The sequence below is a fragment of the Platalea leucorodia genome (assembly GCF_965183815.1).
Source record: "Platalea leucorodia genome assembly, chromosome: 5".
Taxonomy (NCBI): domain Eukaryota; kingdom Metazoa; phylum Chordata; class Aves; order Pelecaniformes; family Threskiornithidae; genus Platalea; species Platalea leucorodia.
In genome coordinates this window covers 60,117,047-60,130,559 of record NC_138827.1, presented here as the reverse complement: position 1 = coordinate 60,130,559, position 13,513 = coordinate 60,117,047, and the positions used below count along the sequence as shown (strand labels likewise).

Here is a 13,513-nt window from a genome sequence, read left to right as displayed (position 1 = left end):
TTGTGCTAGGAACAAGTGATATTAAATAGCTTAGCACCTGGATAATATTAACTTTAATTACAAATGTGATAAATTAAGTATGTACTTCTAAGCTTAGAACAAATACAATCATTGCTGATTCTGTTTGTTTAAAGTTCTTCAGGTCATTGATTTTTACATTAATCCATCAGCTGCACAACACTGGGCGTCCCCTCCAGTCAGTGCAATTAGTAACGTGTCATGTTAACCAGATGTATTTATATGCCCCACCATTTAAGTATTTTGAAGAGGCTCACCATTCAAGACCACAGCTTCTCAGCATCCTGCCAGCTTAATATGTCATAAGAAATGCTGACAGTAAAATTTAAGAGGAGTTACCTGCAGAAGGGCTTTCATCTTTGTGTGACAGCTCTGTTCATGATGATGTGACGTTAACGCAGTGATCGGAGTAAAGCTGCAGTGAGAATTTTTTGGTGCAAACATGCATTTCCTAAAACATAAGAACTATACCCAGCAGTCTGGTTATGGACAAGCACCATAGGAGCTTAAATGGAGTGAGCGTATGCTTGAGTGTCCTTGTTACACTACTACCAACTCTCAGAAAAAAAAAACTGTGGTCCCCAAGTAATTGTGTTACAAGCTGTGAACACAGGAACAGAATTTGTGTCACTCTTGTGATATTCCTGGTATGATGGCTCCTTTGCTGTGGCCTTTGCACACAAAAACACAAAATGTTCTCTCCTGTGGGTACAGCATAAATACAACATAAGACAGCAGATGGATATTTTAAACAGAAAGGATATATAAAAGTGCAGTGAGACAGCTGTGATTTCCATCTCTAGGAGAGGAGGCAGTGCATCAGCTGTGTAGCAGCAGTGTGTTGTAGGACACAGTACAGGTGACTTTCACATATTTCAAGAAGCTTATCAATGGATTTGGCTGGGATATTCTTCTGGGGCATAGACTGGTGTGAAAGCAGTTGGTTAACACAAAGAACATGTCTATTGCAAATTCTTTTTGAACAGGGAAGAGGCTGCTGTTTCAAGAGAAGGAGGTCATGGACCCAGAGTTTCAGCAGTGTGAGCAGAAAAGGAAAGCTGGGCAGGACTGGCACCCAATATGCCATTATGGTTGAATTAATACTATCTGCTATCGTTAATTACCGCTAGAGTTGTCTCTTGGCATGCGTGTGGTCAGACTCATAGGATTCTGCTTAGCGTGCTGGATACTGCACCAAGTACATGAGGAACTGACTTCTCCCCAACACGACTGAATGTGAAGTAAGGCAGACTCGCTCTGGGGGCTGAGAGGGGGTGTTTATGTACATCTGAAAAGTCCAGCTCTTTTTAGAGGTATCAAATGTGAACTGGGGGTAAAAAACCACCACCACCCACCCACCCCCCCAAAAAAAAAAAAGGGAAAAAGCCCCTTTTAAAGAGTTGTCCTTTTATTTTCTTCTGGTGCCTTCCAACTCAGAAACAGGTCAGACTAACTCTGGGACATCTAATGGTAAAGAACATTGTGTCTCTGATTCTGTGGCCTGTTACTGAACTCGGTACCTGGCATAAGCAGAAAAAGCATCCTGTTCATTCGAAATGATTTAACATTTACTGTTTTGCCTGTGTTTCTGTGAAAGAGTTTCTTATGGTGATCCCTAGTGGATAGTTACAATCTACTTAAAATGCAGACTCTGTAAAAACCAGGAAAAGAAAACACCCTTTATGATCAAAAAACATTTTGTACAATAAAAAAACCCACCTTGTTGTTTTTGCATTGAATGTATCAAAATTACTTGTCCAAAATGAAGTTTGTCCTGTCCTATAGAAAGAGGTAGGGGGGAAATGGTATAGCTCAATAAAACTATGATTACTTGGGTCTGTTTTCATAATGGGACATAATACAATAGTTAAAAGAGGCTGTAGAAACTATTAAGTGCTTGATGGATGTTTGTTCTAATTTGATTCATATTTAAAAATTGTTAATTTAAAAAATGGAAACAAAGGAGAAGCTATATAAAAGTAAGCAAATACTGTTTCTAGAAATAAACTTTTCTAACAGTGGGGAAAAAAATATCACCTCTTTAGCTTAGTAGATGTCAGGCACTTCAAATGCCCCCAACAGCCCAGCTATCGGAAATGGATGTCTTGTGAATAATCCATTTTATGTAGCTGTGCACGCTGCAATATTTATACTGATTGCTTTAGTGAGGGTAAATTAAACACAAGTAAATTCTGGTGGGTTCTGGAGCCCTGTTGATAATTTCCCTTTCATTGAAGAAAAAGAAAATTCCTGTTTTTTAATTTCTCAGGTCCCTGCATCCGAGTCCACGTTGTGTTCTGTTCACATTGAGGTAATGGGAAAGGCAGACTTTTTCCCAGGAATCCAAAATAAACATTTATCTTGGTGCCTTATGAAAAACACGAAGGAAAGGAAGCCTGTTGGGCCTACAGAAGCGATATAGGCTTTTATATGAGGATAATTTATTGATTCTTGGGCTTTTGTGAAAGGAGAGTTCATTGAGGTGTATGGCCTAATTAAATAGACTGGAACAATTCTGATTCTGGCATTTTTCTTAAAACTGAATATATCCAGTTACATGTTTGTGCAAAATGAGTAAAGGTGGCATTCAGGAGTCTTACCACCCATGTTGCCTGTTGTAATAAGGCATCTGCCATAATTCTTAGTGATTTAGAAGAGTGTCCCACGTAGGTTTTAACCCATAACTGTAACTATGAGACTGAGAACAGACAGTATGCTTCCCTCCCCCACCTTAATTACTTATAATCAGCAATAGCTGGCAAAGCTTGAGTGCTTCATGGTGATAATTCTCTGTCCTGAGCTCAGCATTCTGTAGACTGCAGGAAATGTAACATGGCATCTTGGTAGGACAAGTGTTAGTGAAATGAAAGAAAGGATTGATGGTTATTTTTGAGCTCATGTGAGGAGGGACAGCAATGTGCCAGCTGAGCTACTGCACCTTCAGGTGTTGGGAAATTTTTCTTGAGAGCTTGAAATTTAAGTGCTTCTCTTTTAAAGAGAGATATACTAAAAAACTCTTGCATGTTCTTACACCACTTAGATATATAGTATGTGTTTCAAAGACACGGGGTTTTTTAACAAGGCTGTTGATGTACCTGTTTAAGTCTAAATACTATTTAATAGATTTTTAGTGGTAGTATGTTTCAGTACTTGAAATGACTTTGGATGGGATAATATTTTGTCCTTTTTATGTCAGTTTTGAAGAATTGAACTACACAAAGAGTATGCTGGAGTTACAGGGACACTTAAATTACTTTTGGATATTTACTAATACACTTTAAGGGCATCTTCCTGATTAATAGAAAATATTCCATGGTGCTTTATTTCCACTTGAGCTTTTGAAGCAGCTGTGTATTTTACCATGGAATATTTCAAATTGTTAGCTGGATCTATGTTTTAAAGTATACAATTCTGGTTTGCTTGTTTACTGAATTGTGGGATTTTCACTTCTTTTTTATTTTTTATTTTTATACCATACTTGCTGGTGTTGATAAGTGTGGCTGCTTGGACTGTCAAGGTATCAGGGAGGTCACGCCAGCATTACAGGAATGTAAAACATAGAACTCAGCATTTGGAAAATAAAAATGAAGCACTCTTCAGGTTTTCACACACCCAACTATATCCTCAGATAATGGACTGGCTGAGTCTTCTTGCTACTGAGATAATTGTATTTGAAACAAATTTCTTCTCTCTTGGCTGTGGCTTCTTATAATGGATGGTGGGGGGGGAAGTGGTAAGGATTTGGTGCACATAGGAGGAGAGGAAAAACAGAGCAATGGGACTTCTTCCTGGGAAGCTGTTGGATCTGATACAACTCTGCTCTGCTGCTGAAGTGAAGGTGATTGTCTTTATAGGTAACTTCCCAATTACATGTGGAAAGTATGGTGCCATGGATTAAGCCTTTCCTATGGCTTTGGTGGAGCACAACATGGAGCAAGGACTAGGAAAACAGAGTTACAATAGAGAGCAAAGGGGTTTGAAACACTGAGAGTGCAGATCTGTTCATACATCTTTACTAGCTGCAGCAAGGCAGCAGGGCGAAAAAGTATTTCCAGGAGAGAAACTCTTGTCAGCCTGAGATGTGTGCTGAGCCCTAGTAAATGGCTGGTGTGCAGGACCCAGTCCTGTGATCTGTGCCTTCTGGGGTACTCGGGCAAAAGCTCTCTTCTCTGGGGATCTGCAAGATCAACAGGGAGAGAAGCTGGATGACACTGATGGCAACACCGTTGGCCATTGTGCTCAGAGGTTGGCCAAGGAGGAGACCCAGGGGAGAAGATCTGCTCAACCCTAAGCAGCTGTGCTAGGAATGGGGGTGCTCACCAGCTCTCGGGGGACAAAACGGGTCAAGAAGCAGCGCTTTCATCTTTGCGTCGTAAAGGATAGCAAACACATGGATGGCTCCAGAAAGTATCTAAATAACGTGTTTTATGTAATGTAGTATAATGAAACACCTGCTTCTGTGAGAGAGGTACGGGTCGAGTGAGAAAGAATTAAGATGAGTGTTATTTTTAACAGTTTAGCCAGCACTCACGAATTGACTTAGGAAGCAAAGGTCACAAGTTCAGCAGCATTTGTCACTTCAGCCCAGTTCCTAATTAAACAACTTTAACATTATAAAATTGCAGTAAACTCAGAAGTCCCACAGTTTTAATGTGCCGCGTGTGTGGTAAAACACAAGCATCAGACATAAGTAAATCTTAGCCTTCAAATCTTTAGAAGTATTTTTCTAATATATATATCTCTCTATCTATCTATATATATATCTGAGTTCGTCAGTAAGCCAAGGGCTGCTGAAATGTGTTTGGCTGTAGTCCCTGCTGCCTCCAAACACAGCTGAACAAACAGTCCACAGCTCACACAGGAAGACAGGCCAATTGGGTAGGAGGGCAGGAGGGGACAGCGTGGTAGATTTGGTGTCCCAGCATGAGAGAGAAGCACACTGCCACCTCTGTTTATATAGCCGCTAGGAACTGTGCTTAGGAATTGGTTGATCCTGTGGTTGGGGTGGTAGAGAAAGACCTTTCTAGTTTTCTGGCATACGTTAAATGACTGAAATTACTTTAAGTAAACTTCACTTAAAGCTTTGTGTGTCTTAAAGAAAAACTCGGTTTGGGAATTCGACCTGTAGGGCTCTTGGAAAGAAAGAAAAATTAGGTTGTTTTTCTTGATGGGGGAGAAGAAAACCCAGTGGACTTTTCTTTAATGGTGATTGTTGTTTTCAGGGAAGGCTTTCCTGGAATAAGATTATTACAGTGTGTTAGTAATGTGGCATCACTTTGCTCTTTTTATGGCATCCTTTTGCTCTTCGTGACTTTGCCGCTTTAGCAAATGCTTTCTCTGTATTCAACTTGCAGTAAGCTAGGAGGCTTCAGGAGATTGACCACAGAGACTCCGCTGGCTGCACATGAGGGAAGTGTGCACAAGACCAAATTATTTTTGAGTAGTGGAGTTTATTGAGGCCACATCTGCAGCCTGCATGATTTTACAACCACTGTTAACAGGAGTACAATGCACGGAATAACTGCTGTCTATTTTAGCTGTACAGCGTGAAGTGCTATTATTAGGACGAGCATTAGGAGCTGAAAATCCAGATACAGACAGTGGAGGGAGAGAAGCATCTTGAAGGGACTGATATAGAGAACTAGGAGGAGGCTGTGGCCTTCAGCATCTACTGTAGCTCCCAAGTAGCAGCAAAACACTGTGGCAAGCAGGTCCAATGAACATTTAACGTGCGGTAGCCTGTAACATCATGAGCGGGGATGCTTCTGCTTCTCCAAATTGCTGCCTTTCAGATTTCATAATCATCTGCCTCCAGAGTTTAACATGACCTTTTTTTCAGTGTCGTTATGCACTGTGACTTGCAGCAGTATTGAGTATATGCCAATCCTCCACGTCCTGGTGCAGGGCTCTAGAGTGACACTGTGACAGTCCAGCCTTGCCCCATAGAGTGCGCGGGGGGAGGATGGATGGATGTGTGATTTACAGAGTGAACGCGTTGGCAGCCAGTGGCAACAGAAGATTGATGACAAAAGTGTTGAGAGCTTCTGTTCAATGATGCCACATTAAGCCACAGAAATTTCCCTTTCCATATATAGAAATAGGTTTAAGTAAACCATGACTGAATGTGAAGGAGGTTTCCCTCCCCTACACCCAGTGCTCGGGAAAGATCATGTCGGGAATGAGAACATCACTGAGATCATTTATGGGATCAAATACTAATTTTACTTTTGTTCACTTGTGATCTGAAAAGCAATTTAATATTGCTGATTCTGTTGCATGGTTTTGTAGCTGTCCTCTGTAGCAGTGGTGACTGAAATATGGCATGCTTATCTACTTCTAGACTATTGCTTCGTTTCTTCTCTTTCATTGCAGACTGTCATTAACATTTCTCCAGATACTTCACAGTTAGAAGTCTCTAAAACATTCTTCATTCAATACCTCATGTACAACAAACACTTTTCCTAGTTTTGATGCTTTCCTTCTTCATCCTTTCTATTAGGAGAAGCCCTTTGTATCGGAAGCAGCTAGGAAGAAGGAGAGAGACTTGGTAGCCAAAGAAATTGAGAAGTTTCAGGTCTCTATTCAGACTCTGTGCCAGAGTGCCCTTACACTTGGCAGGATCATGGATTACATTCAAGAAGACATGGATGCCATGAAGAACGAGTTGCAGATGTGGCGGCATGAGAACAAACAGCATGCAGAAGCTCTACAGAAAGAGCAAAGGTGAGTGTGGTCAGGGAAAGTTTGATTTATCTCTCGAGACAGATTTCTGTTTTTAGGAGAGGGGAGAGTTTTGCTCACTTTTCAAAGAAAATTTGTCATCAGTCATTTTTGTGGGTTTGGGATTTTTTTTGCAGTCTGAATTGTTTTTTGAAGTGCTAAAGTCTTAAGGTCTTTTCAGCTCAATTTCATATGATGTAAATGACAGCAGAGAAGCAAACGTTTATGTGAGGTGAAAGGGCTTGATGTTTTGTTTTCTTCTTCTCACAAATATATAAGGAGCAATGGGGGAAGAACTTAGTAAACAAAGTAGATTTTGAATTGGGACTAGGAGTAGATTCCTAAATCACAACCTGCTCTCTTTGTGCCATTGAATTCAGTGTGTTCTGCAGGGGTGTTAATAACAGTTGTTGTCATCTGTGCAGGGTTAAAAAACAACATTGGAAAGCCAGGAGAGTGAAGGTGGTATGCATAATAGAAACAAGGAGGTCAAGCCTAGAAACAGTTTCTTTGGCCTTACTTGTCTCACCAATGTGTCTTTATGCTCCTTGAAAACAGAACTTCCCTTCCAGTTGTGTGTCCTCTGATCTTAAACATGAGCTAGATATTGATCTTCTTGATTCACAATCAGCCTATATAGATTTGCTGCTCCCTGAATCCACATGCTTCATTCATGCAGAAGCAAGTATGCATGGTATTCCTAGCTAAGTCCTATCTAGGTAGGTAGCAATGTGTTAAATGTTGGAAATTTACAGCTGCTGGCTTAGTCCACTGGCTGGAGTGGGAATTAGGGCTTTGGTTCACATATAAAGTGTAATGATGTTAATTCCTTGCACTTACATAGCACCTTCTATCCCAGAACCTTGACAGGCTTTAAAACTCTGGTTGGCCTCAGAATGCACCGCCCCTGCAAAGAGAAAGGAAATGGTGTTTGGCTTTATTTTACGGTTGGAGAAACTGAGGCATTGACTCATTCGCCTTTGCACCACACCTAGCGACAGGGAGCAAGTCTCAGGCCTTTCTCCAGGCATATGCTTACTCAGTGGATCCACTTTGGCTTTGCCAAACAACTCATTTATACTTCGTCTGGTTTCCCAGCACAGTGACTGTACGTGCTTCACTGGACTCATATGTCCCCTGAGTTCCCAGGCAAAGTGTGCTGAGGACAAAACAGTCTCCTTGATATTGGTGCAGGACAGAGAGAGGGAGTGGGAAGAAGGAACTGCCCAGCTGATTTTGTTTGCAGATATATGTCAAACCAAGCTTTACAATGGCCAGCTCTTTTGTGCAAGACTGCAGGCAGGCTAGCATCCCCTCAGCAGAGCCGCTCAGTTGCCTTTCACGCGCTAAGACTGCCGCAGCACTTGACAAGGTTTCATATGAGATCCTAATCAGATCAGTGTAGTGCTAAGGCATGTCCAACCCTTCAGGAAAGAATTAGAGTATCAGGCATGAAGAAGACAATGCTTCCCATATGTACTCGAATTTGGATGCATGTCTTTGCTTTCTTTGCTTCTGTGAAAGACAATTGAAGGATCCCATTGGGGAAATGTTAGTGCAATTTCTAGTGATGCTTTTTGTGATTTATGCTAATGTGGTAGAGAGGAGGGGAAAACTAAATGATTTTGAGATGCGGACTTTAGCTAATGAGTCCTCAAAGCGGCTGGGTAATTCAGAATGACAGCAGGCTAGTTCAGTCTGTCATTTCCCTGGCTGTTCAGCGTTCCTGAAGATCCGCAAAGCATTACAGAAAGGGGCACATTTGTTTTAAAGCCAAACAGCCCCATTCACTTAAGATGTGTCAGTGTACTTGTGGTTTATTAGCATAGGATTTATTAAATTTCCTGTTAGTGTGGGATTGCCTGCCCTTGTCAGCAGCTAGTGATGGGTCAGTTTTCATATACCTTGCCTCTTCTCAGACGTCTACCTGCTGTAGCTTGGTGCTGCTGGCAGCTGCTGGTGTCTCACTGCTGTCTTGCTGGTTTATCATAGGAAATAGCTGGTAGCAGGCCAGCAACCTCCACAGCAGTTGTAGTTGTCCCTCTCTGCCACGTGGTTCTCTCATTTAAGCTCTTGTGGTAAGGCCTACAGGGATGGCTGTTACCATGTATATCATGGTTGGCCCCAGGGGCCCCTGTAAAAGGTGGGTGTCCGTAAAATCATAGAATGGTTTGGGTTGGAAGGGACCTTTAAAGATCATCTAGTCCAACCCTTCTGCCATGCGCAGGGACATCTTGCCCATCCAACCTGACTTTGAACACTTCCAAAGATGGGGCATCCACAACTTCTCTGGTCCTTGTTATGTCCCACAGAGTCAGGTGCTGCTTCATCCCTGGGCCAGGTGGTTGCAGCTTTTGGCCGGGTAAAATGAAAGACGTGCTTGACTTATGCAGAGTGTGGGGTGAAATAACTGCAAAGCAGTTTTTAGCAGAATTTTAGCAGAAATCAGGATTTTAGGAGAAAAACTAGGTTAACCAAGAAGTGACTTTACTGTTGAATTGTGGGTGATCTCTCTTGAACAATACTCTTCTCTGTCCATGTTGTTAGCTTTGCCTTTGTGCTTCTTATTCTAAACTTTCTTTCAGGAAGGGTGGGCACAACTTAAAATCTTTGTGAACTTTCAAGTATTGAATGTACTTTCTTGGAGGCTTAAGTAACCCAAAGCAGGATAATATTTCCGATAACATTACGCTCTTTGTGTCTCTTTCAGCATCACAGACAGCGCTGTAGAACCATTAAAAGCTGATCTGGCTGAACTGGAGCAGTTGATTAAAGACCAGCAAGACAAGATCTGTGCTGTAAAGGCTAATATTTTAAAGAATGAAGAAAAAATCCGGAGGATGGTTCTCAGCATAAACCTGTCTTCAAGAAGGTGAAGAAGGGGGGAAAAAAAAAAGCCTTGGGACTGACTGACATTCCTACCAAATAAAAACAAAATAGCGGAGAAAACTAAAATATGCCTTGTTTAGATATAAAATGTTCAGGGACCAGAAGTCTAAAACTTACATAAAATCCCATTATTGCGTTGATCTTTAGATGTTGATATTACCCAGGATAAAATTATATTCATTTGAATGCTCAAATTGCAGAGCTATTAAAAGAACTTGTTTGTTTAGATGTGAACTGCTGTTACTCACTTACGAGGTCTTCACAGCCCACTTTCCCTCCCTGCCCTGTTGAACACCGTTTCTGAGCCACTTCTCTCTACATCTCCTTCTTCTCATTTCCACTGAGGTTACTTTTGAACACGTTGTCATGAAAAATGGGTACTAGATACTTCTTTTGCCCCTTTAAAAAAATGTTCCAGTCTCCTGCAGATCAGAAGGTTCCTGAATCCTATTTGTTATTAACAGGGAAAATTATCTACAAAACAATGCCACAAGATCAAGAAGTAAAGCCTTGTGTAACTTGCAATTCTTTGCACCATTACAGGGATGATGTCATGTTTTCAGAGCTATCAGGAATCTTATTAGAAACAACTGAAAATGCAATACGAGCATCACCACGTAAGGGAGCAGAAGTATTTTATCTGCACAGGTGTTAATTCCATTTTTATTGCATATGTTCATTTGGAAAGGATTAATTTAAGTACCTGTTTCCTCCCAAATGCATGTTCCTGTAACTTTCTGTACGTGAATAATTCCACTGATTTTTTTAGTTAACTGCAGATGTCTGTACTGTTTTCCTAATGACCTCTTGAGTGTACGGCACGTTAGAGTCCAGCTTTACTTATTCCTAAATCTGCAAAGTGTATTAGCCTAGACACAACTATATGACACTGCACTGAGCACAGAAGGCTTTAGTCCCCTGCAAGGCTGTTCTCTCAAGATTTTTGTAACGTGGGAGCACATCTTCTCCTCCCATATTGTTTGGATTGTGTATGAAGTACTAGCATCCTTTTTGTTCCCTCCTTTGATTGGCAAATCTGTGGGTGGTTTCTTTTTCTTCTTGGTTTCTTTTTCTGGTATCTGGACCTCAAAAAACCTACCAAACGGATCACCACCAAATAGCGTGAGTATTTAGTATGTTAAATACAGACATTTTAAAGGGCAGGATGCTTTGCTGCATGGGGTTTTGGTGGGTGTAGTGAGGAAGTAGGGGACTTGTGAAGCAATAGGAGAAATATTCTGATCTGTTCTTAACAGCATATGACACTAAGGTCTTTGCTTTTGAATTGTCACTTCATTTTTTTTATTTCAATACATGAACTTAAATGGTGAAGCAGTATTGCGGGTAGGGTCCAGAGAGGCAGGACTCCTGCAGTGACCCAGCCCTGCATTGCCACTCTCTCCTACCGTGCATTGCTTCTCACCCAGGGTTGGAGCCTGTCCACTGCATCCTGGGTCTCATCACACGAAGGAAAAGGGGTTCAGGACGTCCACTGGAATCCTCAGAGCCCAGAACTGATGGTGAAAGCCTGCGTGGTCAATATATAACTTTGGAGCAGTTTGAATGCCCCCTCCCTTCTCCTTTTAAATACTTGCATCGAAAAATACAGGGCTTGGTCGGATTGCTCAGACCCCTGCTTAGAAGGTGTTTGACCCCGTGAGACCCTGGTCCCTCGGTGCTTCTGCTGCCACTGCTAGAAGCCACCCTTTAAAAGCACAGCGAGATTTGTTGCCAGTCCCTCAGCCTTTGTCACCGCCTCGGTGCCTCTCCCACACCCCTTCTGCATCCACAGACAAGACCAGCGTGGTACTGCTGGAGCACAGGGCTGGCAGGACAGCAGTAAGAGGAGACCAGTAGCAGGGTGTTTCAGGTGTTCTCCAGGGACATGAAGTGATTTCAGCTGTGCCCTGGTTGAACAGGATTTAAATAATGACTTTTCCTTTCCCTCAGCTACTCCATTTGATGAAGTTCCCTTCACCAGACCCCCTCTCCTTGTCTTCCCCCTGCTGATGGGCGCTGCACGCTCTTCACGTGGTGACGTGACCCATACATTCATCTGTCCTTGTGTTAGAAGTGACTGTCTCCTGAGTCGGAGTGGAAAGCCTAGGGCTCATATGATATGCCTGGGGCTTGGAGGCACTGATTTGGTTCCTGGGAGACCTTAGGGATGACTTCTTGCATCTTTATGCAGCTCTTTTCTTATGCTTTCAGCATCAAATATCACATTAAACAAGAACGGGTTAGTGTTAGGGTTTAATAACATGTCTAACCTCTCCTGCAGTCTTAGATGGCGCTCTGACTAGGTTTGCTTTGTTTTCCGGTATGATGGAACAAAGGTAGTGCCTTGGAGCTGAGGCTTGGTTTAATTTTAAAGGCAGGTTGAGGATGCAGCACCGAAAAAGCAAATAAACCGCTGTGCCTCACAAAGGGGAAAGGAGCCTCTCTGTAAATGGATAGAGAAGAATGCCTGTGTGCGCACGTCTGCCTGTGTCTCTCTTGCACACAACGCCTTGCCCGTGCCTTGGGCTTGTATTTCAGCTTGCGGGTGGTTCATTAGCAAGGGAAACTTTGCTAGCGCAGTGGTTTAGGGTTTAAAACCCTTACATTGTCAGGCCCTCCTGGTGCTAATGGAGCCTGACAGTTCTGGGAAGCAGAACTTGTATTTCATGACGTGCCTGACATTCCTCTCTTGTGCAGGTTGGGAGGTAGCTGCCAGCCCCTCTAGGTTAGGGATGGAGAATTTTTCTCAGCTGAAAAGGTAGAGCTGCTGGCAGGATCCTGAAACACAGTGGCTAGCCAGCAAGGGACACCGGTGAGGTGACAGGACCTCCCCAGATCAGGTGGGCTTAGGACAGGGTGGAAGGGGACAGTGGGGTGAGTTCAGAGGTCTCCATTTGAGGACATCAGTGAGTGCTCTGGGTGTTGGAGACAGTTCCCTAGGGTGGGAATGGAAGAGGCTTAGTTCTGTGTTCAGTGGTGCAGGGGAAAGGAAGCCTGAAGGGTTGAGGTGTGTGTAATGGGACTCGGACAGAGTTTAGGTACCAGAGGGTCCAACTGTGGTTGTGAGGGACCTCTGCTCACCTGGAACCTCAGCCCTCAATTCCAGAGACACCAGTGCCAGGTGTCCCGAGTCCAAATGTGCTGGCTGTTCTAGGTTGCTTCTAGGTTCAACCTAGGCTGCTTCTAGGTTCAGCCCACTTCTTGAGCATTCTTCAATTCACCTCATTGTCAGGCTTAGCTCAAAAATAGGGCTCCCTAGAAAAGCCCATTTCTCTGCCCTGTCTGCAAGAGTAGCCTTGGGCAAGAAAGCTCAGGTAAGGCTGTTTTCTTTGCCGGTGTCTGAAGTTGTGAGATTTGTCTCCCCCATCTATGAGTTTATGAGTCCTTCAGTCTCGCACCCTGCACCTTAACTACAAGATCAGGTGTCTCTTCCCATCTCATGGAGGCTATCTGCCAGGGTTCCTCACCCATCGCAAAGGTAGATGCACTGATGCCCTCCAGATGGAGACAGCTTCTCTAATTCAACGAGCTCGCTCAAGGGCAGAGCTCACTCTTGTTTTGGTTCTGATGGGATGTGGTCCTGCCTGGGGGCATGTAGATGTGGAATTAACAGTTCTGCAAATGAGCTGCTCTTGCCAGAGCTGGCACTTGAGTGTTTGTGTTTCAGCCTTGGGGGTAAATACTGCGTGGTTTGTCTCTTCCCAAACTGTGGCTCCAGGCTGCCTGCTGACCCGGGAAGACAGCACAACCACCGTTCACCAGCCTCACCAGCTTGGGCAAAAGGAACACCAGCATCATTATTTTTACCTTGAAATCTGAAATTCCTGATCACGTGTGTGCAACCCAGGACATACAACCTCCAACACAGCCGTGATGCACATGTACC

At 43.1% G+C, this 13,513-nt stretch overlaps 1 protein-coding gene across 2 annotated transcripts in view; it reads left to right on the top strand.

The window, feature by feature from the left end:
- TRAF3IP1 (TRAF3 interacting protein 1) overlaps window positions 1–9,614 on the top strand; it is a gene marked incomplete at both ends in the record, with an annotated part of 45,606 nt that extends 35,992 nt beyond the window's left edge. For both annotated transcript variants that reach the window (XM_082313959.1, XM_082313958.1), the window contains 2 exons: window positions 6,518–6,741; window positions 9,449–9,614. In XM_082313959.1, the coding sequence (XP_082170085.1) occupies window positions 6,518–6,741; window positions 9,449–9,614 (390 nt within the window). The remainder of the gene's footprint in view (window positions 1–6,517; window positions 6,742–9,448) is intronic.
- Between the last annotated feature and the right edge of the window lie 3,899 nt (window positions 9,615–13,513).